This window comes from Drosophila nasuta, chromosome 2R (genome assembly GCF_023558535.2).
Source record: "Drosophila nasuta strain 15112-1781.00 chromosome 2R, ASM2355853v1, whole genome shotgun sequence".
Taxonomy (NCBI): Eukaryota; Metazoa; Arthropoda; class Insecta; order Diptera; family Drosophilidae; genus Drosophila; species Drosophila nasuta.
The window spans coordinates 9,255,946-9,282,488 of NC_083456.1; the positions used below are offsets into that span (position 1 = coordinate 9,255,946).

Genomic DNA, 26,543 nt, shown 5'->3' on the forward strand with positions numbered 1-26,543 from the left:
ACAGCATATATTTAATTTGGTATGCACTAACTAATTTCAAAAAGCAGATACACATGCTTAAAATGTTTTTAGTTTTTTCTTTAAAGTTTTTTTTTTCAATAGTCATTTTTTGTTTTTATAAAATGATTAAATTCGGCTTATTATTAATGCAAATGCACAAATAACATAAACACAATATACATTTTGATTTTGCTCCTCTTTTAACTTATGTATTGCTCCTCATAACGAACAAGTCTTCAACATTTAGGGCTAGTGTTAAATACAAATTAAATTACTGATTAGGGTATTACAGATATCGAAGACATAATAAATCTAAATATATAAAATGCAGACGAAAGTAAAATTATTTAGTTTAATCAATCTGTAGATATTTCTTAATGCGCATTAACAGTAATGCATTACCACTGTTATTTTACGTATGTAATTGCTCTGTTATTGGTATTGTTTCCCCTCTAAATGAAAAACAAGTTGTGAGGGGAACGACGACAATATTGTCGTCAAAAATGTGAGAAGCTCTAAAAATACGTTTGTTTTGCAAGGTAATATTTGCATGCTATGTTACAGAATTGACAGGATGATATTTGCTTAACGACATCAGACAGCTGGGGCAAATCAGTTTTCACGATGAGCCTCAATTTGGGAGGCTGGATTCATAGTTTCACTGTAACCGATACCCAACAACATAAGGGCGGCTACACGATTTACAAGATTACCTCGATTGTAAGTATTGTGTAAATTGTTTTCCAACAATTAATTAATATACACTCCCCCGATTTCTTAGGTTTTTCCACGGTCAGTGCCACAAGCATTAACCTGTCTTGTGGTGTGGAAGCGGTTTCATGAGATCAAGCGATTGCATCGCGAGTTAAGTCGTCGACATAAAAGCATGCAGCTGCCTGGCAAGCTACCAGAGCCGACGGATAGCAGTTACTTTAAGCGCTTCGATGTTCAGGTCATCCAGCGACGCAAGGAATACATATTAAAGCTACTCGACTTTGCCGCACAGCATCCAGTTTTATACAAATGCAATACATTCACCCAATTCTTCAGCGAGGCGCAATCACCAAATGCGTCTCCCTTGCGCAAATTGTATGTGGAACGCTCGCTGAAAGCACCGGGCAGCGGCGCCATAGCTGAGATCTGTGACAAGCTCGATGTGCCCTACGATCCACATGATCCAAATGGCATACAGTCGAGGGATTCACATTGGGACAAGTCAGAAGCGGACGATGAAAAGCAGCAAGCAAAGGTAGCACAGGAAGTGCCGCTCGGTGAAGCTGTGGAGGACCAGGAAACGCGACGTGACTATTCCCGTCTCTTGACACCAATGGCTTCAGTGGAGAGCGACGACAGCGATTACATATATGAAGCCGCTTTAGAGTTCAGTCATGCTGTGCAGGCGGAGGTTAATCTTGAGTATGAGGAGGCACACAAGCTGTACAAGCATGGCGTGGAGTTGTTGCTTGAAGGCGCAAAGCATGATGTCAACGAGGATCGCAAATTCATTGCCAAGGCCAAGATAGCCAAGTATTTGGCCAGAGCGGATGAAATACATGCGAATTTCTTGCGCAACTCCAGCGGTGGTGGTGGCAGAAACAGCAATCGCAAGCTGCAATTTCAATTGTCACTGGACGAGGTGGAGAATGTGAAGCATTTGGAATGTGCTTGGAATCAGTTGGCCAAGTACAAGGTTCTTAAGGTGTTGGGCCAACGTGTGATGCAGGTGCAGTGCATAACACAGCCGCAATCGCAGCCCACAGTCGTGATGAAGGGCATCGAGAAACCGGCCAGCAATTCGCCCACACAAAGCATCTTTCTGCCCCAACGTGTTCCCTACATGACACAATTGCTGGCATACTTCCAGTCGGAGCAAAAGATATTTTTGCTACTCAAGCAGGCAGAGGGCGGAAGCCTTTACGACTACATACAAAGCTATGAGCCGAAGACATCGAGCAAGTGTGGCGATTACGCGAATTTATTCCCTGAGGAGGACCAGCAAGCTCTGACGACAGACAGCGATGTAAGCGATTTGGTCCACAAATCACAGCAGCTTCTCAAATCTGTCTCCCATACGTTGAGCTCCTTGCAAGCTGGAGCCTTAACTCCCCGCAGACAGCACACGCAGGTGAAGCGTCTGCCCGAGGCATGTTTACGACAATGGGCTTGTGAGTTGGCTTTGGCTATCCATAGTTTGCATGGCAAAGGCGTGATATTGCGTGATCTGCATATGGAGAACATTCTGTTGGGCAATGCTGGGCAATTGATGCTCACGTATTTCTATCAAAACGAAGGTTTAAGCTCCGACGATAACTATGTGCACAAGGCTCTGAGCTTGGTGGCCTTGGACAATCATTTTGTAGCGCCGGAGCGACCGCTGAGTTTCCGCTCTGATTGGTGGAGCTATGGTGTGGTGCTCTATCAGCTACTGTTGGGTGTGGTGAGTTTGTTGAATTATGTGCTATATGTAACTTAGCTTATTGTCTTTATGACTAAACTATCAACGCAAGAGCAAAGAGGCTGCAATTAACACAATAGCGTAAGGTTTCTAAGATAACTGATTTAACTAATTGTAAAAATTTCTTCATGAAATTCAGCTTAGACCCAAACATATATTTCAACCAGTGATTATCGAAGACACAAGCTGGTATTAACTTTCAAACGCATTTTAACATTATTTAAAACTAACCATTTATTTTAATATTATTTCTACCTGGCCAGTAAATTTATAAATTAAAATTCGATCATTTTTTGTAGTCGTACAAATCTACACATCCCGGTCACTTGGAGCTTTATGGCTGTGTGCAATATCCCTCGGATGCTGCAGAAATATCGGACAATGCACGTGATTTGCTTGAGCTACTACTGCAACTGACACCAGAGCAGCGTCTGGACTACGATCAACTGCAGACACATCCCTTTTTCGAGGGCCTTGATTGGCAGGCAGTTGTGGAGACGGGTCGTGCTGCTCTTCAATAGGCAGCTGACGAAATGAATTTCAATTTTCGTATTAAGGGATTAAAGACATACACACAATTATATATATGCTATAAGTTAGCTAAGGAATATAATGTACTGAAGTACGAGTCTCAATTATGATTACTATTTTTGTTTGTTTTAGTTTTTTTTCTGTTGTTATTCAAAAGGATTCCAAAGTGGTACAAAATATGTTACTTTATTCTTTAATTTCCATATATATATTGTTATTTTGTTTATTTATACGTCTGTACATTGCGAATAACTATAGTATTTGAGTTAAATTCTAAGGAATTTTGTAAAAGAGGAGCAGCTAAGTATTAACATTTTTTGTATAGCCAATGCGCCAATTATACAAATATATAAGCATGTTATTGTCTAACTACACAACAGTATTTCTTATTCTAGTGTGTATTTAATATTAGGCAAGCGTTGGGTGCCAGAAACAAAGTAAATGCGAAATGATTTATCTCTCGATTTCTGATCACGTAGCTTGTAAGGCACATTTGGAATGCATTCTTGGCGTTGCGATATTTTATCAACGTTATAATTAAAAATAATAATTAAAAACTATAATAATTAAAGATGTTAAGTTTTGGCAAGACTTGTCGATTTTGTTGCTTCTGGTTGGTTTGTTGGTTAACTTAACTAAAATGCATTAAAACTAAAAGGAACCCACGGCAACAAAGCGCATCAGCGTGGCAGAAAACTCGAATTACAAATAAAAAAATAACTATTATAGACTGTTTAAAAATATTTTTAAGCCGCTCCAACGGGCTTTACCAATTCTGATCAGATAACAAAATGTAACAATAAATAAAAATATAATGTTCTAGGCGCAAGCGCCAAGTGATTTAAAAAAATAACGATAAATGTTGAATGGCCACACTGATGAGTATATTCCGATTGTGTTGTTATCGATAATTGCTCTACATTTGCTAGACAGTTTAGGACAGTTTGAAATGCTCGCACACACACACACACAGCACGCAATTATTCAAAATGGCCGCTTGAAGCGTACTGTGGCAGAGCGTCGCTGCTGCTGCTGGCGACGGTGAGTGAGCATTTCTCTTAGGGCAAAAAAAGGAGGCAGAACATAATTTTGCGCCTGCTGCTGTTGTTGTTGCTGTTGCTGCTGCACCGTGTCCTCGCTCTTAATCACAGTATGCATGCCACTGTCATTGTCATCGCTGCTGCCCGATGTCGATGCATTCGCTGCCGCTGCTGCGGCTGACGCTGCGCTAACGTAATGATGCGTCTCCATGTGGCAAGCGGCAGCAGCATTATTGTTATCGAGTCCCGTCGGCGGTTGGCATTGCACTTGCACATATTTAGCCTCTTCGGCACTGAGATATTTACCACCATTGTTAAGCTGTTGATGATGCACTGTAACCATGGTGCCATCGGCTAGCTGCTGCTGCGTGCTTGTAGTGCCATCGAGTTGCTGCAGATCCGTTGTCTGATAGCCATTGCCCGTTGACTCACCGCCATCGCCTCCACTGCCACCCGCAGCTCCACCGCCGCCGCCATTCATCTCAATGCGTGGCGGACTGCCGTAGTCAAAGTGGCGCATCGAGAAGAGCTGCGTCTCGTGGACATAGGTGCCATATTGGCCGGAGTAGGTGCCATATGGACTTGGGGCCGGCGACAAAAGTCCGAACTGCGGACTCAACTCGTAGGGCGTCTGATACGAGGTCCAGCTGTCCATGCTGCCCGGCGGTGTTACTGTTGTCGTCTGCGGGAAACTGGCGAAAGGTGGCGCCAGCGTGCTGTTCAATGCCGCTGTTGGCGGAGTGTTCGTCTTGATGTAGCCCGTCTTCCGAGGTGGCTCGTGCTTGCGCCACTTGGCTCGACGATTTTGGAACCAAACTTGCACCCGGGATTCACTCAGATTCAACTTGATGGCCAGCTCTTCGCGTGCAAACACATCTGGATAAGGAGCACGCTCAAAAGCGCGCTCCAGTTCCTCCAGTTGATAAGCAGTGAATGTCGTTCTGGAAGGGAAGAAAAATAAAAAGAGCAAGTTAGCAAAAAATGTTTATTATACTTCGTAATACAAATGAATAAAGTATTATGTCTTAAAATTAAATTAAACCAATGTTCAGGTAAATATGTTAAATATTAACTGTTTTAATTCGTAGACTTCTCAAATTGATAATTAAAAAAATTTGAAATCATTTTCAAATTCCTTTTAAAAGTTCGATAAATTTTATGTTTAAATTGTGTAATTTAAAAAAAATGTCTACTTCTTTATAAAATTTATTTTTAAATAATTTTAAATTTTATTATTATTATTTAAATTTGAGACGATTGCAACCATCATTTTCATTTAATTAATATACATTATTTTTTGTCATTCGATTAAATATTTTAAATTTATTTTATTAATAATAAGGTATTTAAAAAAGGAAATACAACATTTTCTGATTTTCTAAACTTTTGTTCAACAATTAATGTAAAGTCTGTAATTTGTCTTACGCATTTCGATCTGATTTTATTTTATTTTTATACCTGATTTTTCTATTTTTTTTTTTTATCTCTTATTGATTGAAATTAATTTATGAGATTAAGGAAATAATGATTGCAATTTGAAACTAATAATTGTTTAAGCATTTCGATATATTTCTTTACATTTCTTATTAGGTTAAGTTTCTTTTGACAGGACGATCTATAACTGGATCACTTTAGTAACTAAACTCAGTTTAGTTGTTGCTCAATGAATCCACTTCAAACCGCCTGTGGTTTTAATATGCGCGCATTACACATACGCCCCGTTGCGCGGATATAAATTGTGAGATAATTTCATTGATTTCCCGTCGTTAAGTTAATTGCATAAAATTATGATGATGGCTCACCTCGTTTTTTTCTTTTTAATGCCATTCGGATCTCCCTTCTTCTTGTTGCTGTTGTCCTTCTTGGCCGCTGTCCCTGCGATGCCACCAGCAGCTGCTGCCCCTGTGCCCGCTGCTCCTGCCACAGTGTTGCCCGTGGTAGTTGAATTGCTAGCACTGCTATTGTTGCTGCTGTTGCTGCCATTATTCGTGGAATTATTGCCATTGACGATGCCATTGGTTGCAGCACTTGGATTCTCCATTTGGGCGCACAACTCATCAGGTTTTTTATGCTTGCCTCCTGCGGCAGTGGCGCCATTTGAGAGCAGCAAAGGTGTCGCTTCCAGCAGTCCATTGCCATTGCTGGCATCTTCGTGGGACAACACATGGGCATGGCCATGACTATGATGCGGACTGCCGCCGTAAAGATGTTGCAGCTGCACATGTTGTTGTTGCTGCTGTTGTTGCTGCTGTGGCTCATATTGATCCTTGGGCGAATAGTCCAGCTTGCCGTTGAGCGTATGATAGTCACTCATAATCCCCACCAGCTGCTGCTGCTGCTGTTGCTGCTGTGGCTTGTGGTGTTGCAACATGCCATTGTGGTTGTGGGCATGGGAATGTGAAGGCGGCGGCGTTACCGCATAGTGCTGATGATGCTGCTGCTGCTGATGCTGCTGTTGATCGACCAGTTTTTGAGGCGTTGTTATGTACTCGTACTTTTGGCTGGGCGAGAAACATCCCATCTTGTTGCCAAAGTCCATTTTTTGTGCATAATTTGGTGATCCTGAGCCGCCGCCATTGGGCAGAATGGTGTTGCAGTCGGGCAAACGTTGCTGCTGCTGTTGCTGGCTGCAGAGTTCGTGGACAACGCTACCGAGCATCACAGGATGCAGGCTGCTATGCGTCAAAGTTGACGTAGATGTTGGCAGCAATGGTTTGCTGGCGCCCAGTGGACTCAGAGGACCACTGCCAAAGTCGCCAAAGATTTGATCATCGAAACTTGCGTGTTCCATTTTTCACTCAAAACCACTTCCGCAATATTTACACTTGAATTAATTTACTTTACACGTATTTGTTTGGTTCTATGTTAATCCATTTAGTTTGATTTTAATCAAAGTGCGCACAAAATGCCGAAATCAAAATCAAAATCAATTGTCGCTTTTGCACTAATTGTTGTAAATGAGATAATTGCATTTAGTTTTTGGCGCACGCGCAAAAGCATTTGCCGTTGACTATTTTTTGTTTGTCGCTCTGCTCCTCCTGTTGATCGTTGACTGCACCACAACACTCACTATGCAAAACTCACTGCTCGCTGCACAAACACTCTGCGTAGAACCGTTCGAGTCTGTGGCTGTGGCCTTAATTGAGCCCACAACTGCCGATGATTGCCCTTTTATACCAATTTGCTGGCAGCGACGCCGCGCAGCCCCGTTTCGACCAATCAGCGTTGAGCTATGGCTGCCAACGGCAGCAATGCTGTGTTGAAGCGAGAGCGAGGATTGTATGAGTAAACGGCAACGACATATGCATCGACACTGCTTCTGTGCTCTTGTATGTGTGTGTATGTGCGTGTTTGCTTTACTTGTATTCGTTTTTTATGCTGGCGCGTGTGACTTTTTGTTTTTTGTTTTTGGTTTTTGCCTTTGCCTTTGGGTTTGTCTTTGCTTGCGTTTGTGCCTTCACAGCAGTGGGGTGTGGTTTTTTGTTTTGCCCTGAGAATCTGATCGCCTCCTCGCTGTTGACAGCGTCGCTGCAGCGGGCACTCTTAGTAAATTTATGCCGCCTCAAATGCTGCCAGCAGATCCACAGACAGCAGCATATTGTGCATATCCTGGGAAAAGTGCAATATTCTCAACGAAATAAAATATCCTGCAGAAATTGAGCTCCGATAAACTTAGAAATTTTAATTCCTCCAATATTGATAAAAATAATTCTTTTAAAATGTAGAAAAGTTTATTTAAAATACAGTTTGGCTAACATAATTGAAGACTATGAAAATGTTTTGATTTCTATACATACTTTACAATATGGAATACACTCAGTATAGCTGCAGAACTGCAAAAATAAACAAACAAACATATTTGCTAAGATAATAAGAATAACAAATTTATCTCTTAAATGCCATCATTAAAAATAAGTATTAAAATAACCATTTTAATTTCTCAAAGTAAAAAATAGAAGCATTAATTCACAAAAAAAGGTTTTTTTTGTAATTTGGAACTATTTCTGCAATATTAGTATTCAGATCATATTAATAAATATAATATTGCCAAATATTTAGTCAAATAAGAAAATTTGTTCTGCAATTGCACTATGGTCAAAATTTATTACATAAACAAAACAGTTCTGCATTTTGTCAGCTCGTTTGCACTCTATTATTTTAATTGTCCAAATGTTTTCGATCACCTGCCTGCATGTCCACAAATGTTTCGCTGTCGATTTGCTTTGGTCAGATGGAATCCCTTATAATAAACACCAGTCCAATTGGAAATATCACACGTCAGACGATCGAATAGGGGTCCGAATGCGAACATTGGAATTTCCCACCACTAAAACAAAAAATATTAGTCGACTTCAAGGATCGCGGCGCACGTTCACGCGACCTTTTTCTTTTTCTTCGAGGGTTCCTCTCTTGTTGCGCGCGTGTCACCCTCACTCTGGATCTGAGTTTCACCCTCTAAGGATTGGCGCGCGCTCGTTTGCGTGTGCGACCTTTTGGCCAAATGCTGGTATTAGCTTCGACACTTAAGAGTTGTTAGTGCAAAGCTATGGATCGTTGGGTTCGGATTCTATGTAAGATTTTATACATGGAATTTGAATAGTGACAGTGAAATAATAATAAAAAAGTGAAAGTCAGCAATAAATGTATACACTTTTATTATTATATTGTATAAGTTGCGATCTGGGCTGTACTTGATCCACCTGTCATTAAGTGTTTGACCTCACCCGACTTTCATTTAGTTTTTCATATAATATTAAAATTGGGAAAAATAAGATGTCAATTTAAGATCATGACTTTAAATTGTTGCCATCAAGCGCAGCTTTATTCTTCTTCAACAAAATTCCCACAAGAGATTTAGTTGCCCATTCATCAACACCACCCAATTCTTACTTTTGAACCCGCATTGACCTTCAACCTGAACTTCCCAGGATACTCGCATCACTCTTAAGGATCAGTAGTAATAATTCCCATTGCTTCGGCACCAAGAGAAAACCCATCAAATTTCACACAAACTGCATGAAAATCTCACACAAACCATTTGATACTTTTGGACTCGCTATGTGGCAATGTCGATTGTCTTTGCAGGTCTCGAAATGCGGGCAACGGAAACAGAAACACAAACGGAATCGGAATTGAAAACGCGAATGGAAAATGTGCACGCGATCGGCGTTGAGTGAAGAACGCACCCCCCAAAAATAAAAATAAAAACTAAAAACCGAGTATTCATCGGATAGAGCTGATGATGATGCTACCCATCGACCCGAGTCGCGACTCTTTTGGGTTGCGTGTGAATAATCAGACAGCGTTTTGCATTGCGATTGCGCCAATTATGTGGGCACTGTTTCACTTATGGTGCGGGGCCATCCTTGTATGGGAAATGAAATTGAATTTGAGAGACGACAGACTGGAATGTCCTGCTGCCTCGTGGGTTAAGAAAAGTCAATGATGATACCCATCTGAGAAAGATCAAGAGTCAATTACGGTCGTGAGGAGGCTGAAAGAGCAAAAGGGGACGAAGTCAATATTGAAACAAGACCTTGGCAATTCTGTGTTGCTACCTTAAGATATCTGATTAAATCTTAATTAACTCATAACTCAACGCATTTACAATAAAGGCAGGGTTTTTAAATGGTAAATCTGTGCTAGGCGTTACACGGTAGGGAAAAAAACTGGGCATATATTGAAATATATTTTTGCTTAGCGGATTGACTCGCAGCTAACTGCTAACTTTTTACATTTAACCAAAAATTGTACAGTAATTTTGACTTATTTAGAAATAAGAATTACCTTCAAACATCACCTAATTAAAATAATTTTAATAATAATTTAGAAAAGATTTTAAAATTTTCTTAAAAGTATATACTTGAGTTTACTTTAAAAAAAATATTATAATTTTGCTTGATTGAAATGAAAAGGACATCTAAAATATACATTTTTCATAAATAGATTATTTTAATGAAACAGAACACACTCTGGATTTCTTTACTTAACAAAATGAAGGCAGCAGAGGACTCGCTAAGGATCACAATCAAAAGGATTTGACTCATTAAACTTTAAGTTTACATTTTTGATATAGCAACTTAAAGGTTAAAACCATAATGGCATATATAAAATTAAATACTCTAGATAATGGGAGGGATTAAATTCATATTTACGTATTTTTTAAATTTTGATATGAACTATAACAAATATGTTATACGGTATAAAAATTGTTAAAATTGTAGATTTTCTTAGATTCAAGCGCTAATAATGATGCTGATATACATATGTATGTACTATGTATATAGTACAATTCGATATTTCTGTTAGATGTGTGTACTTCAAGCGAACCGAAACTTGGTACAGTTTGTCACACAAAAAGCAAAGTGGGCTTCCTAAGCTTTTGTTGACTGCCAACTGCGATCGCGAGTATCTTTCATATTTTTTTTCCATAACCATTAAGAAGTATACACATAGAGAGAGAGAGAGAGCGAGAGGGACACAAACATGTGAATATCGTGGCACTTGTTCACATTTGTTTTGAACTCAATGACAGTCACTCCACAGCATCATCATTCAGCATTCAGTATTCAGTATTCAACATTCTCAGTCGTCAGTGGAATATTATCACATTGTATTACGATACTTACAAACAGACAAACACACACAAACACAGTTGACTGTGTTATGCATTTCGCTACGTACATACACAAGTACACAAAGACATACACATACTTGACGTCGCTTTGCGATTGTGATCTGTGACAACGAAATTCCAATATGGCGTACACACACTCACACACACACGCACACACCAGTACACACTGTGTAGTGTCAGAGTCCAGAGTCGAGCAAAACAGTTCACCAATACAGTTGCATTCAATTAAGCTTCGTTAAGATCAATTTAAAATCCCGCATAAAATATCAAATAGTTTTTGTACTTTAGTTCCATTTCTGCTGTCGCTATTTGTTGTCGACCACGTCGCTCCGCTCGCAACAACAGCAAAAAAACAAAAAAAAAAACATTTCGAAATCCACAGCCCACGGAACGAGACAATGTCTCCAAGTCACCACAGAGCACAGATCGTAGAACGTACATATTCCGTATTCCGTAGATCGCAGATCCACAGACACAGACACTTTCCCTCTCCCCCCAGCACACGCTCCATATCCCACAAACCTCCAGCGACCTGACATGACAAAGATGTATAGTTTTTCATATTTCGTTAATTCTCTATGGCACTTTGGGGTTCCAGTTGTGCTTCTGCCCGCCATCCACTGTCCACTTGTTACCCCCTTAACCAGTTTACATGATGATGATAATGATGATGATGAGACACTAGGCATACTACCATATAGAAGTACTCGATAGCAAACGGATGTGCGCCGACGTGTAGCTGACTTCTGACCCAAACTTTCATTAACGAAGCCAGTGCTCCCCTTCAAAGCATCAGTCTTGGCAACAGTCTTTCACTTGACTTTGCTTTCCTCCACATCACAGAAAGATTTCTTGTGATTCTGGGGATTGAACCGATTTGCTCGTGAGAGAACCATTTTAATAAACATCGATTGGTAATTTGATAGTATAATATTAGTAGGGCCCTAGCTTTTAACTTTTGATTCATTTTCGCTTATAATTATTACGTAGTAATAGTAGTTTTTAATTTCGTGAATATAATAAATAATTACTATTTATGTGAAATATATAGATTTCTTAAGCAAATTTTGTATATTATTTTGGTATTCGTTCAATGCCATTATATAGGTTTCATTTTATAAATTTTTTTCCAAAATTATATATGTAATTTGTAATTTTATTACAAAAATAAAATTATAATTTGCGGAAGTATTTAGGCAAATCTTTAAAATAAATAATTACATAATTAATTGTGAATTGAAAATGATAATATCTATTGTAAAAACATAGTAGCTTATATGGAATTTTTACGATCTCTTTTTTTAATAATTGCAAACTTTTTTATCTAAATATTTTAATATATAATGTAATTGAAACTTTATCTTACCGTTTCATAACCATTTTAAAATAATTAACATTTTGTAACAATTTAATTAATATTACTGGAGCATCTATTATAATCAATGATTTATTTTTTAAATTCGAGTAGAATCCATTGCAATTAACATATATTGAATAGAGTTGTCTTCAAATCTATCTTGATGTCATCACAAAACAAAATGAAACAAGATAAAACTTAATGCAATCAAAGTGAAAGTGAGAACACGCCAATAAATTAAAGCCAATCACAATCACTATAATGTCGCACATACAGAGCAAGAGAGAGAGACCATGAACCAAGTACGGCTATAGCTCTACTATATAGTCTACATATGAAGATGACAACCACTTTGCTTGGCTTGATGCTTTGGGGCCTGGCCCTTGTAATTGGTTGTGTTGGGAGTCTTGTCGATTCGCAAAAATCGCAACACAGCGCGCGTAATTCAAATTAATTGCCGACAATTGTGACTTATTTAAGGCAAAGGCGCCATTTAATGCGGCCCAACGTGGACATGGACACGGGGCACAAAACCTCGAGCATCGAGCTTACCCCTGTCGCTAATAACTTAAACGGCGCGATCATCGCCAAGATAATAAAGTCAAAGGTTTCGGGATTTGAAGCCGAGTGTGCGTGACGAACAAAATGCGAAGCTAGATAACAGAACTTAATAGATTATATATCATTAGAAAACTTTATTAGAATAATGACAAAAAGACGTTGGACCTTTACACCTTACCTTATCTTGAATCAAATAATGTAAAACTAATGTAACATTTATTTTATACGAAAAACAAGTATTTGCTACAACTTTTTTTAATAAGATCATTTTCCGAAATGCATACATAATTGTATATTTATTAAACAATCATTAATATTTTAATATACTTGTATAGACATTGCAAACTGCATTTTATAAAATAATTCATATTTTCATATATATATATATATAATTGTATATTTATTAAACAATCATTAATATTTTAATATACTTGTATAGACATTGCAAACTGCATTTTATAAAATAATTCATATTTTCTTATATATATATTGCAAACTGCATCGCTATATATGCATTGCAAATCGATCGCTAGCAATCGTTGAGAAAAAATATGAGCTCAAATACGAAACAGAAAAATTATATCAAATAATTTCATCTAACGTGTCAACGACAATAGTTATCAGACTATATATTGAGGTGTTTTTTGTAACTACGATTTACTATAAATTTATGGTAAGAAACAAACATATGTATATCATTACAAATTACAGGTAAGACGCACTTTGTTTAATGTAATAAATCGATCATCTTTGTTGTCTGATATTATTCAATAATTGTTGTTTTTGCTCCGAGTCGCGTTCGCTCTTGTGGGCGTCACTCATTGTTTTTGGCAGGCCCGTTGTGTCCGTTGTGTGAAGCTTAATTGTTTGTAATTAAATAAAATTGTACAAGGTCGCTTACAAACAGTCTCTCTCTTTCTCTGGCGTTGGGAGCATGGGCTGCAAAATCCATGGATTCCAATTAGTTTTAATATACGAATACTACTTGTAGTAGCAAAATAAATACACTGTAAATGTGCCGGCCGGCCGGCAAAATAAAAATTGAATTTGTTTTGTGTACACAAGCCGATTGTGTAGTATGCTTTTGAAAATTGATTCCTCCTCCTCATTATTTCATTAAAAACGCTCTCAGCAATTGACCAGTCCCAGACTCAGAGATGGAGACAGAGAGATGGATGCCATCGGCGTTGTTGTCGTTGCCGTCGTCATCACGTTCGCTCTGCTCTGTGATTTTTGCTTGCATTTTGATCAGATTTTATGAATGAAATTGTATCAATTGATTGTTTTGGTGCTGTTATCGTTGCCTTTTGATCGTCGATAATTAAGTTGGGGGTGTGTACGAGTATTTTGTCTGTCCGCTTGGGCTGCTGGCTAAATAGAACCGAGTTATTGGGAGTGGGTCAATCGCCGGCAGTGGCTTAATGAACAAATCAAATTGTCTAATAGTAATCTAATTGATTTGATTGAAGCCATCGCCTGGCAATTCAATTCCAATTTCGAATTCTTTGAAACACTCGATTTACTGCTAAATAGTTCACAATTTATTATCGTCTTAACAGGTAGTTGCAAAACTAACTTTTACATTTCTTCGTATATAATTTTTTAATTTTTTTTCAATAAATAAAATAATTATAAAAATTAATATTTCTTTGGGTAGTTTTGCGTAAGTCCATTCAGAAAATCTATAGAGAAACACATTTAACATTACTTTATAATATGAATAATGTTGACAAGATTTTTTGAGTGGCACAGTTCATTTAAAAAACTATATTTAAAAAAACAACAAACAACATTTTTTGTAAATAAATATTTTAATGAAATCGTACAATTTTTTTTTTCTGTTATGCACTTTTTAAGAAAAATAGATACAGAAAATTTGTAAATCCCTATCTTGACTTAAAGTTGAATTTAAATCAAACCAGAATTAATTTATCAACTATATAAACATCTTTAAAAATATGAGACCATTGTTGTTGACTGTTGTTTTCTATAGATGAAAATACCCACATCAAAACTTACAAAATTTTACAACCAAAATTTTCATTCCGCATACAAAATTCTGTGACAACGCATTTAAGTTAAGTTCGCTGAATATATTTTCAATTATTTCGTAAAGCTAAGTAGCCTCATGAGTTAGCTATGGTTTCTTAAGTTTTCTATAAATTTTCTGATTTTTTCCACAATATGGTAAAGTAAATAATTTTTCAAAAAACTCCGAATCAACTATTTTTAGTGATTAAAATATTTTTTACAACTTCTTCATTAACACGTTTTCAACCAAATAAAACTATTTCAAGCTCTTCAAAACCAATTTGATAACATCCAAATTGAATTATTATAACTTCTTAGCAACATATATTCATATTTACTTGCTCACTTCATAAGAAGGTGCGAACAAATACTGAAAACGATCAAGCTAGTATTAATAGATCATATCAACAAACTAAATGCATGATCGACACGCAATAAAATGAAGACGTAAAAGACAAATATATAGAGATATTAAAAAAGGTATACTGTATACACTAAATGGAAGACAAGAAAGTATCAGAAAAAGAATATGCTTTGGAAATACTTCAGTTAATTTTAAAGAAATTTGTTAGATGACTTTTGCTCATGTCAGTCATAAAACTACAAACAAGTCATATAGTACGTATGTATATAAACATGAATATGCACACGATACGAAATTCCAAAATGTGTACGCACTAGGCACAGTTTGTGCATATGAACGAAACAGACATAGTGCCCAAGGAGGAGGCAGAGACAGAGAGCGGGCGGCATGGATGACATGCGGGCAAGTTTTTCAATTGATCTTAACGAAGCTTAATTGATTGCACATGTATGAGTGTGTACATGAGCGTCAGGAAAAAAAAAACTCACACTCACACAGTCAGAGCAAACCCCATGACTGTGTGCCGGCTACACTGCGAAAGAACATTTCATAGTTCTTATGCAAACGGTTTTATGTAAAGTTGACAAGCAGCTTAAAATTTTGCACAGTGTATTTGAAAATCTGCATTAAGCAGATGAACCGCTATCCTTGCAATACACGTGTTAGATAAGTTTCTAATACGCTTAATAGGTATGAGATATTACAATCTTTATATTCCCCGACTTTATTCCGTAATAATTTGCATTTGCCAACATTATATTCGTATTAATTTGGTAATTTATTAGTTTTTAAGTATCAACTGCTTCCATTACCGGCTGCATTATCTTTGGGCAGACGAATATTGTACACTTTTCAACTTAAAACGAACGATTCTTCTAAGTAAACAACCAATAGAAATTATGTTGGGTGTGATGAAAACTGAAAGATGATGTCTCATGATGGAAACGGGTTTCTTATAATTTTTGGGAAAGAGTTGACTTGACTTGGCTAGTGAAGAGCTGTGATCTCATACAGGTTAAGCGTTGGCAAAATCGATGCCCTTCTGGATGTTCTTCTTGAGCTCAGGAATGGCAGCCTCCAACAGCTTCTTCTCGTAGTCGTTCAGCTTGGGCAGACCCAAGTTCTCCTGCAGACCATTCTTGCCCAACAACAAAGGTGTGGAGAAGAAGGTAGCCTCAGTAATGCTGGACTGCACATAAGAGCACTCAATGACGTTCGTTTCGCCGTTGAGACCCTTCAGCAGGGAGCCAGCGAAACGGGCGCCAGCATAAGCCATCGACAAAGTGGCGGAACCAGCGCCAGCCTTGGCCTTGACGACCTCAGTGCCGGCTTCCTGAATGCGCACGGTCAGCTTCTCAATGGTCTCCTGGTTGCCCTTGAACTGAGGCTGGCTCTGGGACAGCACTGGCAGAATGGTGACACCGGAGTGACCGCCAATCACGGGAATCTGCACGCTCTGGGGATCGACACCAAGAGCATGACCAATGAAAGCACGAGCACGCACCACATCCAAGGTGGAAACACCAAACAGACGCTTGGGATCGTACACGCCAGCCTATAAGTTAACAATTAGTGTGTTGTCTTATTTATGGTTATTAAGAAGTAGGCTTACCTTCTTCAAAACCTCGGCAGCAATGGGCACACAGGTGTTGACGGGATTCGTGATGATGGCCACCAAAGCCTTGGGGCAGTTCTTGGCAATGGAGTTGGAAATGTCCTTGATGATGCCAGCATTGACATTGAACAGATCATCACGGGTCATGCCAGGTTTACGTGGCACACCGGCGGGTATGACAACGACATCGGAGCCTGTGGCAGACACAATATAATAAGTCAATTAATTGGAGATCATCGGTATCTTTTTTAATATATAAACTTTTTTCCCTTCATTATTATAGTTCTTTAAATTAATTTCTTAGAGTACAATATCTTTAATCAATCTTTAATAATCATCTTTTTCATATGAATTTATCCACAGTTGGGATGCATTTCAATTTATTAAGATAAACAAATTATTTTGGATTCCCATTCTTACTGAATTTAATTGCTCATTAGAAAACAAATAATAAAGTAATAGTTTGGTGACTCGGCTATGATATACCCGATTTTCATTTTTAGGACATTTAAAGCCATTAAGTGGAGAGTGGATAGAGAGGAACTGATATTGTTTATTCTAAAGTGAAAGAAGTGTTGCTTAACATTGAAACTAACTTCAACTGCGTTTGTAAATTATCAGCATTATCTCAAAATTTGGAAGCTCTACCATAGATAGTTTATGAGATATAGCTATTCATATAACATGGAAGGTCGAACAACATAGGCGGGCAAGGTCAAGATTTGGAGATACTTGTTTCTTCATCTAACATTTGCTTATAATACCCCACTAGCCGGGTATTATTAACGTAATAAGATGCATAATACTTATCGGTTGACTTTGTCGACGTAAGACTTTGATCTTTTGTATTATGCTCCCAGAAGCAGGTACTTGATGATAAGACTTGCTGCACTGATTATAAGTAAGTTATATGAGCCCATAAATACCCATTAAAGCAAAGAAATTCTTATCAGCTTTACTACATAATATATGTATGAGAATGCACAAAGAATCTACATATGCTAAGAATTAACATTAGATTTTCTCATATCATATTATGCAAATCACATGCAAAACTCTCTAATTTATTTCGCAGCACAAGTTTTTAGAAATTTTCCATTAGATAGTGAACCTAACCTCACTTGGCAAAGCCCTTTCTGGTTCTTCCCCTCCCGGTTAGCGAACTTACCCTTGAGCGAATCGCCCAACTGGTCAGCGCCAATGAAACCAGCAGTCTTGCTCTTGGTATCGATGTGCGACAAATCGGCAGCGACGCCGGGTGTGTGCACAATATCGTAGAGCGAGAGGTCGGTGACCAAGGGATTCTGCTTGAGCAGCAGCGACAGCGGCTGTCCAATGCCGCCAGCGGCGCCGCAAACGGTCACCTTGTAGTTGTTCTGTCAAGCAAAAAGAAATAAATTAATATATTAAATTGCTATAATACAGTAATGCATAGCAGTTCATTTCGGAACTTATAATTGCATTTAGTATTTGATTAGTGGGAAATCAAATGCTGTTCTATGAAATTTTCTCATTACGTAAACACTTCTAGTTGTTTGACGGCTAGAAAATTGCATTGGTTTTGTTTGTTTCTTGTGCTTGACAACTTACCTGTTGGCCAACCGAAAAGCTGCGCACGCCCTGCAGCGCCAATTGTTTGGTCACTTGCTTCAACATTGTTTTGATTTTTAATAAATTTGGTTAAAAAATGGATATACGCTAAACAATAAGCGGCCGCGCAGCTTGCAAAATCCCAATAGCTCTAAATCGCCAAAAAGCTTTCTGTCGCTTGTCCAACCTGACGCAAGGTTAAATATGAAAAGCTTTGCGCGAACAGCTGTTCGCAGCAATGACCGGAGCTGCCAACTCGTTTGTATACCGCAGATAAGCGCGTTCATTTGTTTTCATTTGAAATGAAGCTTTATATCTTATATATTTGGAATTCTTACTCATTTTGTTCGTTTGACATACAGACAGAGATAACTAGAGAAAAGTGCATAAATTAAAACTGTTGCATACGTAGCTCAACCTGTAGTGCAATGCAGGCACGTCGCTCTTCTTTGAGCTCCATGCCGAGCATTTGCTTTTTATGCTCGAGCAGCGCATTCTCTCGCGTATAATGCTCAATGATACGTTCATAGTCGCCATCACCTGGCATCTGCTCCTGACTTGTGGCCCCTACAACTGATGGCTTAAGCATTTCCTGCTCACACAACTGTTTCAAGCGAAAGACCTCGTTGCGTTCTGCTAGAATTCGAGTTTTGAGCTCGTTTTGCCAATTCATTAACTCATCGTATTCGATTTGCAGTCGCAGCAGTTCATCCCGTTGTGCACTTGTCTTGGGCAGCAGCAAATAACCTGTCTGCTTGTCGATTGTATAGTCAATCTCTGACGATTCCGAGAAGCTAGGTTCCTCGGGCTGCTCTTCGGCGGGCGTAATGTGCGTTGGCGGTGCTGGCTTGGAGTCGGTGGTATCCTCGCTAACAGTGTCTATTTGTGGTGGGGGTGCAGGTTGAGCGGGCGTTTGTGCCGAGGTGCTGCTATCCAGTTCATCAATGGACCTTTCCTGTTTCTTTTCGCAGCTTCGGAGTTTACGTTTTAACTGTGTGATGATGCGTTGTACCTCCCATAGCTGTTCCTCGCGCTTCTTACTAATGAAACCCGCATTCATTTCGCTGTGGATTTGAGAGAGAAGACTGTCTTGCTTGCGCAGCTCCAACTGAATGTCCTCGGGCTTGTCCGGCAACCCAGGACTGGTGGATGTCAATGGAGGTACATATCTGTTGGGGAAAAAGTAAATCTTTAGTCTACAAATTCAACATCCAATTGGGGTGTAATTGTTGCCTGAGTAGAAAGCGAACAAATTTTGGGAAGCGTTTACGATTATGCGGCACCAAACTCATGTTGTCGACTTGATCTGATTTAAACTGAAGTGACAAGCAGTGTTTTAATCTAATCATTGCCGCTGTTTACTCACTTTATCAGCTTGACGTCTGGAAAGAGATTCGTACAGTGGCACAAGAGAGCCACCATTAAGCGATGCGACATCTGCAGTGTCGGACTGAGCAACATGGCCAACGATTGCGCATTTAGCTTGTTGTAACGCTCCTGCTGTATTACCGCATCAAAGTGCAGCATCATCCAGGCTAAGAGCGTGCGATTGCATTTTGGCAGTTGCTCCAGCAGTTGCTGCAGCTCTGCCTGCTGCTCCGTGACTTTAGGATGCGAAGCAACCTCCTCGAAGCGAGCCACCAGATCGGTGGTCAATACTGGCTCTGGCAGTTCACGGAAGAACAACTTCAGCAGACTGCAGGCGGTGGGTATGTTGAGTTCATCCACAGTGGCATCGTGCTCGCGATTATTGTACAGACGTTTGTAGTGCAGCAGACGCGTCTTGATGGGCTCTACTTTGTAGATTTGCTCACACTTCAACGATTGCTTCTGTTGCAGAAAATCGATGCAGTCACGCACCACAAGCGGCAGATCGATGCCATCGTGACAGCGTGAGCGTTCGGTGGCCAAGCTGACGGAGACACCGAAGATAGGATACCCCAAGGCAAGAACTTCTTCGACACCAGCGGCATCCTCGAGTTGTGTTTGCTTGCTCTTCTTGTCCTTTTTGTCTTTCTTGTCGGACTTATCCTTTTTGTCCTTCTCCTTACGCTCCTTGTCCTTCTTTTTGTGCTCTTTCTCTTCGTGCTGTCTCTCCTTATCTTTGTCTTTATCCTTATCCTTGTCTTTTACTTTCTGGACCGGCTCATCCTCGGTTGCTTTTGGTTCCTTTTCCTTGTCACGTGACTTTTCACGTTTCTCTTTGCTTTTAGAGCTGGTGAATTTGAAAGTCTTGGACTTCTTTGACTTGGAGGGACTTCTAAGTTAATGAAAAATTAGAAAATGACGTAATTGTGGAATTAATTTCTGCTCACTTGGTGTCAAGCTCCTCTTCGGGTGAACTTTCACCTTCTAGCGCCGCATAGCCGCGATCTTTGCCTTTTTCCTTCTTGTCCTTTCGTCGTCCAATGAGATCCTTCTTGCTGTGTTTCTCGTGATCGCCTTCGCTATCTACCGAAGTATAAGACAAACATAACACATAATTTTATTTACGTTTGTTTGTGGCGTATTTATTTTGTTTGTACGCATTCCACATTTTGTTTTTGTAGAACTTACAATCACTTTCCTCCTTGCTCTTTTTGGACTTGGCGTCGACTGCTTCGGATGCGTATAGACCGGGAAATTCCTTTTCTTCTGGACTATCGAAATCCATACTGTATGCGGCAGCTTGTTACAATAAATAAATAATTCTAATCAATGTGTTTACACGCCCAACAATCAATAAACAAAGCAAAAAAAACTGAGATGCAATCGATTATTACTTGTCGAATCATATCATATCGATACTATCGAGGGCAGTTAAATCGTACTCTGCAATAACTGAATAAACTAATTAACTGCCTGAATTGAGCTGAATATACAATTAATGAGGCAAAAGTATTTAAATATATTTGCAAGAAAGACAACAGACAGTACAGCCTTATAATTATTTACAATTTGCATTTTGCTCATGAGCTGCATACCAAATTTAAAACTGGAGAAAACCGATTTGTTTACATGTTGTGAGAAGAATCGAGTTTTTCATAATTTACGTTAAATAAAAGGATTTGTGTTTAAGATGTCCACGTTGCGCCTTAGCCAAGAGGAACGTGATCATTTGGCGTTACTGCAGCGTCCGGCCAGCGAAGTCGTCGAACTATGTAAATCAGCATTCGATTATCTGGTGAATGGACCCAACTTGGAGCGTTACGAGTTGCTGGCCAAAAAGTGTTCCGGCAGCGTGGAGAGCGCCACAATTCAACATGCGGTGGAGGCATTGATCTCACTGCTAATTCATGTAACAACAAATATGAGCGAACACTCAAATATACGCCAACTATTGCCTGAACTGGGTGAGGACGTCCAGGAGGTGCTCGAGCAGTTTGTGAACAGCAAACGCAGCTTTGTGGAGGGTTCTATTAAGTCGGCCAACATACGGGCCTATCGCCTGGTTAACCTAGAGTGGCGCCTCGAGGTGCGTACAGCATCCCGTTGCCTGCTGCAGCAGTCAAATGTGGTAATTACCATGAAGCTGTATTTGCACACGGAGCCAAAAAACGAGAATCGAGAGCTGCTAGAGATCGACACGACGGAACGTAGCGAGCGGGAGCTAAGTGCCATGCAGGAAGATGAACGGCGGCATCGTAAGGATCTGTTGGTGCAGACGGATGTCAGCAGCTTGCTACACATGATCAGATCGCTGGAGGATGCCTTGGCCGAGTCAAAGTCACGTCGCATTCGAAACATTGTAGACGCCATACATTAAGTATAATAATTTAAAGCTAAACTAGTTTGCTAAGTCAAGATCTTAACTAAATGTATATTATGTATTTTAAGCTGGACCAATTTATTACAAACTATCAAACTAAACTAGAAATCTATAGTTGTTATTGTTCTCTTTACTCGGCTGCCAAAGCTTCAGCTGCAGCCGCTTTGAGTGCCACCTTCTTCTTTTGGCGATCACTGCGCTTCTCTTCGGGCGTCTTCTTCAGCGCTTTGACGCGACGCGTCTGAATCGAACCCGTCTGCTGCTTGCCCAGATGCACACGACCCTTCGTGTTGCCCAGAGCATCGGTGCTGATGTTCTTCTTTTTGGTAACCTTCAGTTGCTTGGGCTGCTTGCGTGACAATTTGTACAAATCCTCTGAGGCAATCTTGGTGCGACGGATAGAGAAGTCAGCAGATGGTCCAATCTCTTCCAATTCAATGCGTGGCGTCTTTTGACCCGATTTTTTCAACAAGATCTTATACGAACGCATTAGCACATTCATGTCATCGGTGACGGTGAAACTGAGCACATGCTCCACGCCCTGCAGGCGAATGGAGTCGACCTTTTCGCGTTGGAACATGTCGATGAACAGATTGCGCAGGCGACGCAACTCCTCGGTTTGTGCCCATTTGGGACCATTGAACACCAGGCACGGCTTAACACAGGAGCCAATCTTTTCGTTTTTGAACTCGGCTATGGCTTGATAACGCTTAATGCCCAGCTCGAACATGTCTAGCACTTCGTTCTCAAAGATCCGTCCAATGAGTATATTATCTGGGCGTTTTTTAGACGTGGAACCAAAGGTGAAGAGCGCTGTGTCGTTTTTCATTGTCAAGCTAAAAAATTTGAGAACATTATGGTATCCTTAAAAGATGACTTAAAAGTATTGACTTACAATTCTAGAGAAGAGGGATCGTCGAACGGAGTGATATCGTTCTTGCGGTGCAAGACCTTAACAAGTGGTTTCTTTAGCTGTTGCAGATCCTTCATGCAGAGTCTGACGTTGCCACCGCATTTGCGGCCATCCACAAACAACATGCTGCGTGCGGCTTCAATCAGCTGTGGCTCGCGGGCCAGCAGAACTTTCTTTCCTTTGCGAGTTTTGGGTTTTCTATGAATAAATAAAAGTCAAATCAAATGCATAGTAAATAATATATAATAATAATTTACCTTATGCGTAAAAGCGACATTTTTAAAAATGTATTTTTCTAGTTTTCACAGCTATTCAAAATGCACGTGTAGCGTCGTAGCAATGCTGCCAACTGCTGCTAAAATGCCGCCGCTGCCTTGGCTTAGGTTGGCAGCGCTTCTTTAATGTTGTCTGCATCAGCTGTTGTCAAAATAAATCGATTACAGCCGCATAGCAGCTGTTTTTAACAATAATCGATTTCGTGTTAATTAACTGTTGCATGTTAATTTTTTGTTTTTAAGAAATGTGAATTAAGTTCGATTTATTGCATTTACACAATTATGCTGCGAAATAGTAAAAACCAAGCGCAACGCCTTGTGCAATTTACGCGTAGTTGTGCAGCAGTTAAGCAGCCAAACAATAAGAAACCAGAAAATGCACAACCAGCAAAGTCAAAAGGATTGGATCTGCCGGTAGAAGAATCTTTAAATCCCAGTTACTTGGCGCGAACATTGGGTAAGCAATATAGATATATATAAATTAATGTTGTAAATATTGGCGATGCACATCTTTTTAGGCAGCACATATCGTACTTGGGCAGCTGCGCTTGAAAAGCACCCTGAACTGAAAACAGTTAAGCGAAAAGATCTACTTAATTCATACGATGCATTGAAATCCTTAAAATACACAGTAGATGATATTGTTATGAAACCCATGATCATTTACTATGGCGCCTCGACATTGTCTAATCGCCATAATGTGCTCAACGAATGCGGTTTTCACAACATCACTATTCAAACACTATTCAAATATATCACAGTCATTAACAAGTCCATCGGTTTCCTGAAAGCACATGGCTTGCTACCCTACGATTTGAATGTGCCACAGCGCCTAGCTGACAGCTTTACAGATGCCCAACTGCCAACTAACTTTCAGATGTCACTTAACTTTGGTGAGAACATAACGTTGAAGGAGCTGCGACAATCGCTGCTCAACACATATTTGCAGGCACGAATGCAAATGGATGAGACAGAACTTCAAAAAATGTGGCGAGTCTATTCCCGTGTGCGGCACAAGAGTTTCCATTCCGTGCAGGATGCCATTGAGTTGCTGACCACGGTATTAAAATTTCCCGCCGAACGGATTCGCAAGAATGCTTTTCTTTTACACGCGGATGCGGACAATGTACGTCGCATTTTAAAGGAGATACCCACAATCAATGGACTTGATATACGCGACATTGGTTATCGTCGTCCCAAGATCCTTATGTCCAATTGTGATAGTCTTAAACAAACTTTGGAGCATGTGCGTGCGTTTGGCATCACTGAGGATGCAGTACTGCGTTGTCTAGAAGTGCTAACACTTGGACCCGATACAGTGCTGGAGCGACTACGCGATATCAATCAAATCGAACAGTTTGAAGTCTTGGGCAGCAATCCACGTATAATGCGGCTGGTGCACTATCAGAACAAGGCGCGTCTTCGTTTGGACTATTTGAATCAGCTTAAGGTGCGATGCGCCTCATTGCACATACTTTCCTGCGGATCGGATGCCTTTGCCAAGTAAGTAAATTCAGCATTATATTGTTACTTTGCTTAAAGATTCCTTTTTTTGTAGATTTGCTCGCGATGGTTCAGATCGCACCAAGGGACGTGATATTGTCGTATATTTGGGAAACATTATGCAGAAAGACGAGCAGTTGCTGCGCAATCTGTTGTCGCGTCATCCCAACTGGTGTCACATCCCTGTGCTGCAAGTAAAGCAATGCCTGGAGTATTTGCAAAGCAAGAAATTCGGTCTGGATGATATCTTTCAAAACATACACCTGCTGCTATATCCCATGTGAGTTGCATTTGGGAAACTTATCTGATAAAGCAATCTAATTTTCCATATTGTAGAAAACGTATTGAGGAGAAACTGTTGCTGCTACAAGTTAAAGAGGCTTTGGAGGAGCTGCATCTGCCAATCGTCAACATGCATGCAATGAACAATAATGAGATTTTAACACTCATTTTGTATTTAATTGAATCTGAGTTTCATTTCACCGGCGATGGAATTTGGACAGAGCAACATACGCATCATGTGGAGAATTTCAATAATCTGCTACCCGACTTTCCTGAAAGTCTTAACAAAGTGTATAAATATGGCGTTAAACCGTCAGAGAAGGCGTCCATGTTTCACCTATGAAATAATAGTAGCAATAAGTTTCTTAAATTGTTGAATATATTCTAGATATTTTGAAATTTATTAGTAGAAGAATGTATATACAATTACCATTAACATTTAATTACGTGGTCTTATCGTTTTTCTCCTGTTCTGCAGACGGTTCACCATCATGGCGCACGACATATGAATTGTACTTCATGCTCATGTTGCGTGTTTTTTCTATAACAGCCTGATACGCTGCAGTCAAAGGTTTCTGTACAGCCTCATGATGCTCATAGTTCTCATTCTAAAATACAATTATTTATAATACTAAATAACCATTAATAGTAATTCGTATATTTACCAAATCGTAGCTGAGATCCGCATCATATTCACACTGATGAGCAACAAATGGCAGATGCTCGACTGGACCATACTTCAAGCCCGTAATATCTTTTAACGCTTGCTCCGGCTTTATGTACCATTCTGTGATTAGATTGCAGGGCACATGATCTTTGGGCATTTTGAATTGACGGCACACCACAAACGCCTCAATGCTTGAGTTACGCGACGCCGAAGGTTTAAACACACAGGCCTCCTTAAAGAAGCGCTTTAACTGCCGATAAACTTCGCTAGTATTTGCTGCTCGATACACTTTCCCCATGAATGAGCCACCCTCTTCGAGGATGTAGGTTGAAATGCTGAGAGCAGACAGCAGCAATTGTGCCTGCATATAGCCATCCCAGTCATGATTGCCTGTAATGTCGGGTGCTCCATCACTAACCACCAGTTGCGCCTTTTGTCCACCAAAGAACTCAATAATGGCATTGGCAGTGGATTCTTTGGTGATATCTGCACGCAATTCAGTAACGCCATCAATGGGTGCCATGCCCTGCATATCAACTGCAATGATCTTGACATGCTGACGCTCCTCGGCTGTTCGCGGCTCATACATTTTTTTGGATAGCACTTGTGACCAGCCTCCGGGTGCAGCGCACAAGTCCACGGCGCGCATAACGCCATCGAGTAAGTTAAATGTTTCGTCGGCTTGTAACAGTTTAAAGGCACTTCGGGCTCGCCAGCCCTGCTCCTTGGCCAATCTATAAAAAATATCACGTTTATCCTTTGAGGACTTTCCCATTTTTTTGGTGTTTGGTGTTTTTGCTTATTTGTTTACACATGTGCGGTTAAGCCGTGTGACCGTATGTCTTCGTACGGTTTAACGCCGAATATACTAAATTATGGATCCCGCATGACTTTCTACATTTCTTCTAGAATATTGGTATATTTTTGAATCGGCATAAAAGGTGCGTTATTTTAAACAACTTGTATCATGATTC

At 39.8% G+C, this 26,543-nt stretch overlaps 8 protein-coding genes and 1 long non-coding RNA gene across 10 annotated transcripts; 3 read left to right on the plus strand and 6 right to left on the minus strand.

Moving 5' to 3' along the window:
• Positions 1–361: 361 nt before the first annotated feature.
• On the plus strand, positions 362–2,976 carry LOC132785409 (ribosomal protein S6 kinase delta-1). Its single transcript, XM_060791501.1, has 4 exons — positions 362–505; positions 565–720; positions 782–2,437; positions 2,755–2,976. Exons 2-4 carry the CDS (start codon positions 625–627, stop codon positions 2,974–2,976), a joined length of 1,974 nt encoding a protein of 657 aa, XP_060647484.1. The 5' UTR covers positions 362–505; positions 565–624.
• Positions 2,977–3,403: 427 nt separating this feature from the next.
• LOC132785408 (retinal homeobox protein Rx) lies at positions 3,404–7,172 on the minus strand. Its single transcript, XM_060791500.1, has 2 exons — positions 5,829–7,172; positions 3,404–4,967 (listed from the first exon to the last, which is right to left on the minus strand). The coding sequence occupies exons 1-2, from the start codon at positions 6,815–6,817 to the stop codon at positions 3,971–3,973; spliced, it is 1,986 nt and encodes a 661-aa protein (XP_060647483.1). The 5' UTR covers positions 6,818–7,172; the 3' UTR covers positions 3,404–3,970.
• Positions 7,173–8,020: 848 nt separating this feature from the next.
• LOC132787052 (uncharacterized) lies at positions 8,021–9,928 on the minus strand. Its single transcript, XR_009632498.1, has 3 exons — positions 9,814–9,928; positions 8,408–8,593; positions 8,021–8,353 (listed from the first exon to the last, which is right to left on the minus strand). It is a non-coding gene; the product is annotated as an uncharacterized LOC132787052 (long non-coding RNA).
• A 5,802-nt stretch (positions 9,929–15,730) lies between these two features.
• LOC132783932 (malate dehydrogenase, mitochondrial) lies at positions 15,731–18,342 on the minus strand. Its single transcript, XM_060789247.1, has 4 exons — positions 18,182–18,342; positions 17,760–17,967; positions 16,589–16,785; positions 15,731–16,531 (listed from the first exon to the last, which is right to left on the minus strand). The coding sequence occupies exons 1-4, from the start codon at positions 18,245–18,247 to the stop codon at positions 15,992–15,994; spliced, it is 1,011 nt and encodes a 336-aa protein (XP_060645230.1). The 5' UTR covers positions 18,248–18,342; the 3' UTR covers positions 15,731–15,991.
• LOC132783930 (ralA-binding protein 1) lies at positions 18,182–20,915 on the minus strand. Of its 2 annotated transcripts, none has more exons than XM_060789244.1 (4): positions 20,738–20,915; positions 20,497–20,632; positions 19,548–20,438; positions 18,182–19,350 (listed from the first exon to the last, which is right to left on the minus strand). In XM_060789244.1, the coding sequence occupies exons 1-4, from the start codon at positions 20,832–20,834 to the stop codon at positions 18,573–18,575; spliced, it is 1,902 nt and encodes a 633-aa protein (XP_060645227.1). In that variant the 5' UTR covers positions 20,835–20,915; the 3' UTR covers positions 18,182–18,572. The 2 variants fall into 2 exon arrangements, with proteins under 2 accessions (XP_060645227.1, XP_060645226.1); XM_060789243.1 differs by having other exon boundaries at positions 19,548–20,441.
• A 74-nt stretch (positions 20,916–20,989) lies between these two features.
• Positions 20,990–22,030, plus strand: LOC132783935 (uncharacterized). The gene is made up of 2 exons (XM_060789250.1): positions 20,990–21,183; positions 21,240–22,030. The coding sequence occupies exon 2, from the start codon at positions 21,240–21,242 to the stop codon at positions 21,924–21,926; it is 687 nt and encodes a 228-aa protein (XP_060645233.1). The 5' UTR covers positions 20,990–21,183; the 3' UTR covers positions 21,927–22,030.
• On the minus strand, positions 21,969–23,249 carry LOC132783933 (ribosome production factor 2 homolog). Its single transcript, XM_060789248.1, has 3 exons — positions 23,100–23,249; positions 22,825–23,040; positions 21,969–22,765 (listed from the first exon to the last, which is right to left on the minus strand). Exons 1-3 carry the CDS (start codon positions 23,117–23,119, stop codon positions 22,060–22,062), a joined length of 942 nt encoding a protein of 313 aa, XP_060645231.1. The 5' UTR covers positions 23,120–23,249; the 3' UTR covers positions 21,969–22,059.
• A 44-nt stretch (positions 23,250–23,293) lies between these two features.
• LOC132783931 (transcription termination factor 5, mitochondrial) lies at positions 23,294–25,345 on the plus strand. Its single transcript, XM_060789245.1, has 4 exons — positions 23,294–23,574; positions 23,636–24,620; positions 24,676–24,900; positions 24,957–25,345. The coding sequence occupies exons 1-4, from the start codon at positions 23,400–23,402 to the stop codon at positions 25,243–25,245; spliced, it is 1,674 nt and encodes a 557-aa protein (XP_060645228.1). The 5' UTR covers positions 23,294–23,399; the 3' UTR covers positions 25,246–25,345.
• LOC132783934 (tRNA (guanosine(34)-2'-O)-methyltransferase) lies at positions 25,346–26,410 on the minus strand. Its single transcript, XM_060789249.1, has 2 exons — positions 25,568–26,410; positions 25,346–25,510 (listed from the first exon to the last, which is right to left on the minus strand). Exons 1-2 carry the CDS (start codon positions 26,342–26,344, stop codon positions 25,346–25,348), a joined length of 942 nt encoding a protein of 313 aa, XP_060645232.1. The 5' UTR covers positions 26,345–26,410.
• Between the last annotated feature and the right edge of the window lie 133 nt (positions 26,411–26,543).

Excerpts from the sequence above, each read along its gene's own strand:
- LOC132783931 (XM_060789245.1), top strand. The coding sequence starts at position 23,400 with ATGCTGCGAAATAGTAAAAACCAAGCGCAACGCCTTGTGCAATTTACG. Across the intron at positions 23,575-23,635 it reads TTACTTGGCGCGAACATTGG|GCAGCACATATCGTACTTGG; the intron begins GTAAGCAATATA and ends ACATCTTTTTAG. Across the intron at positions 24,901-24,956 it reads CACCTGCTGCTATATCCCAT|AAAACGTATTGAGGAGAAAC; the intron begins GTGAGTTGCATT and ends TCCATATTGTAG.
- LOC132785409 (XM_060791501.1), top strand. The coding sequence starts at position 625 with ATGAGCCTCAATTTGGGAGGCTGGATTCATAGTTTCACTGTAACCGAT. Across the intron at positions 721-781 it reads TTTACAAGATTACCTCGATT|GTTTTTCCACGGTCAGTGCC; the intron begins GTAAGTATTGTG and ends CCGATTTCTTAG. Across the intron at positions 2,438-2,754 it reads ATCAGCTACTGTTGGGTGTG|TCGTACAAATCTACACATCC; the intron begins GTGAGTTTGTTG and ends CATTTTTTGTAG.
- LOC132783934 (XM_060789249.1), bottom strand. The coding sequence starts at position 26,344 with ATGGGAAAGTCCTCAAAGGATAAACGTGATATTTTTTATAGATTGGCC. Across the intron at positions 25,511-25,567 it reads CGGATCTCAGCTACGATTTG|AATGAGAACTATGAGCATCA; the intron begins GTAAATATACGA and ends ATTGTATTTTAG.
- LOC132783930 (XM_060789243.1), bottom strand. The coding sequence starts at position 20,834 with ATGGATTTCGATAGTCCAGAAGAAAAGGAATTTCCCGGTCTATACGCA. Across the intron at positions 20,633-20,737 it reads GAGCAAGGAGGAAAGTGATT|ATAGCGAAGGCGATCACGAG; the intron begins GTAAGTTCTACA and ends ATACTTCGGTAG. Across the intron at positions 20,442-20,496 it reads GAAGAGGAGCTTGACACCAA|AAGTCCCTCCAAGTCAAAGA; the intron begins GTGAGCAGAAAT and ends TCATTAACTTAG.
- LOC132783932 (XM_060789247.1), bottom strand. The coding sequence starts at position 18,247 with ATGTTGAAGCAAGTGACCAAACAATTGGCGCTGCAGGGCGTGCGCAGC. Across the intron at positions 17,968-18,181 it reads GCTTTTCGGTTGGCCAACAG|AACAACTACAAGGTGACCGT; the intron begins GTAAGTTGTCAA and ends TTTGCTTGACAG. Across the intron at positions 16,532-16,588 it reads CTGCCGAGGTTTTGAAGAAG|GCTGGCGTGTACGATCCCAA; the intron begins GTAAGCCTACTT and ends GTTAACTTATAG.
- LOC132783935 (XM_060789250.1), top strand. The coding sequence starts at position 21,240 with ATGTCCACGTTGCGCCTTAGCCAAGAGGAACGTGATCATTTGGCGTTA.
- LOC132785408 (XM_060791500.1), bottom strand. The coding sequence starts at position 6,817 with ATGGAACACGCAAGTTTCGATGATCAAATCTTTGGCGACTTTGGCAGT. Across the intron at positions 4,968-5,828 it reads ATTAAAAAGAAAAAAACGAG|AACGACATTCACTGCTTATC; the intron begins GTGAGCCATCAT and ends CTTCCCTTCCAG.
- LOC132783933 (XM_060789248.1), bottom strand. The coding sequence starts at position 23,119 with ATGTCGCTTTTACGCATAAG. Across the intron at positions 23,041-23,099 it reads ATGTCGCTTTTACGCATAAG|AAAACCCAAAACTCGCAAAG; the intron begins GTAAATTATTAT and ends ATTTATTCATAG. Across the intron at positions 22,766-22,824 it reads GATCCCTCTTCTCTAGAATT|CTTGACAATGAAAAACGACA; the intron begins GTAAGTCAATAC and ends CAAATTTTTTAG.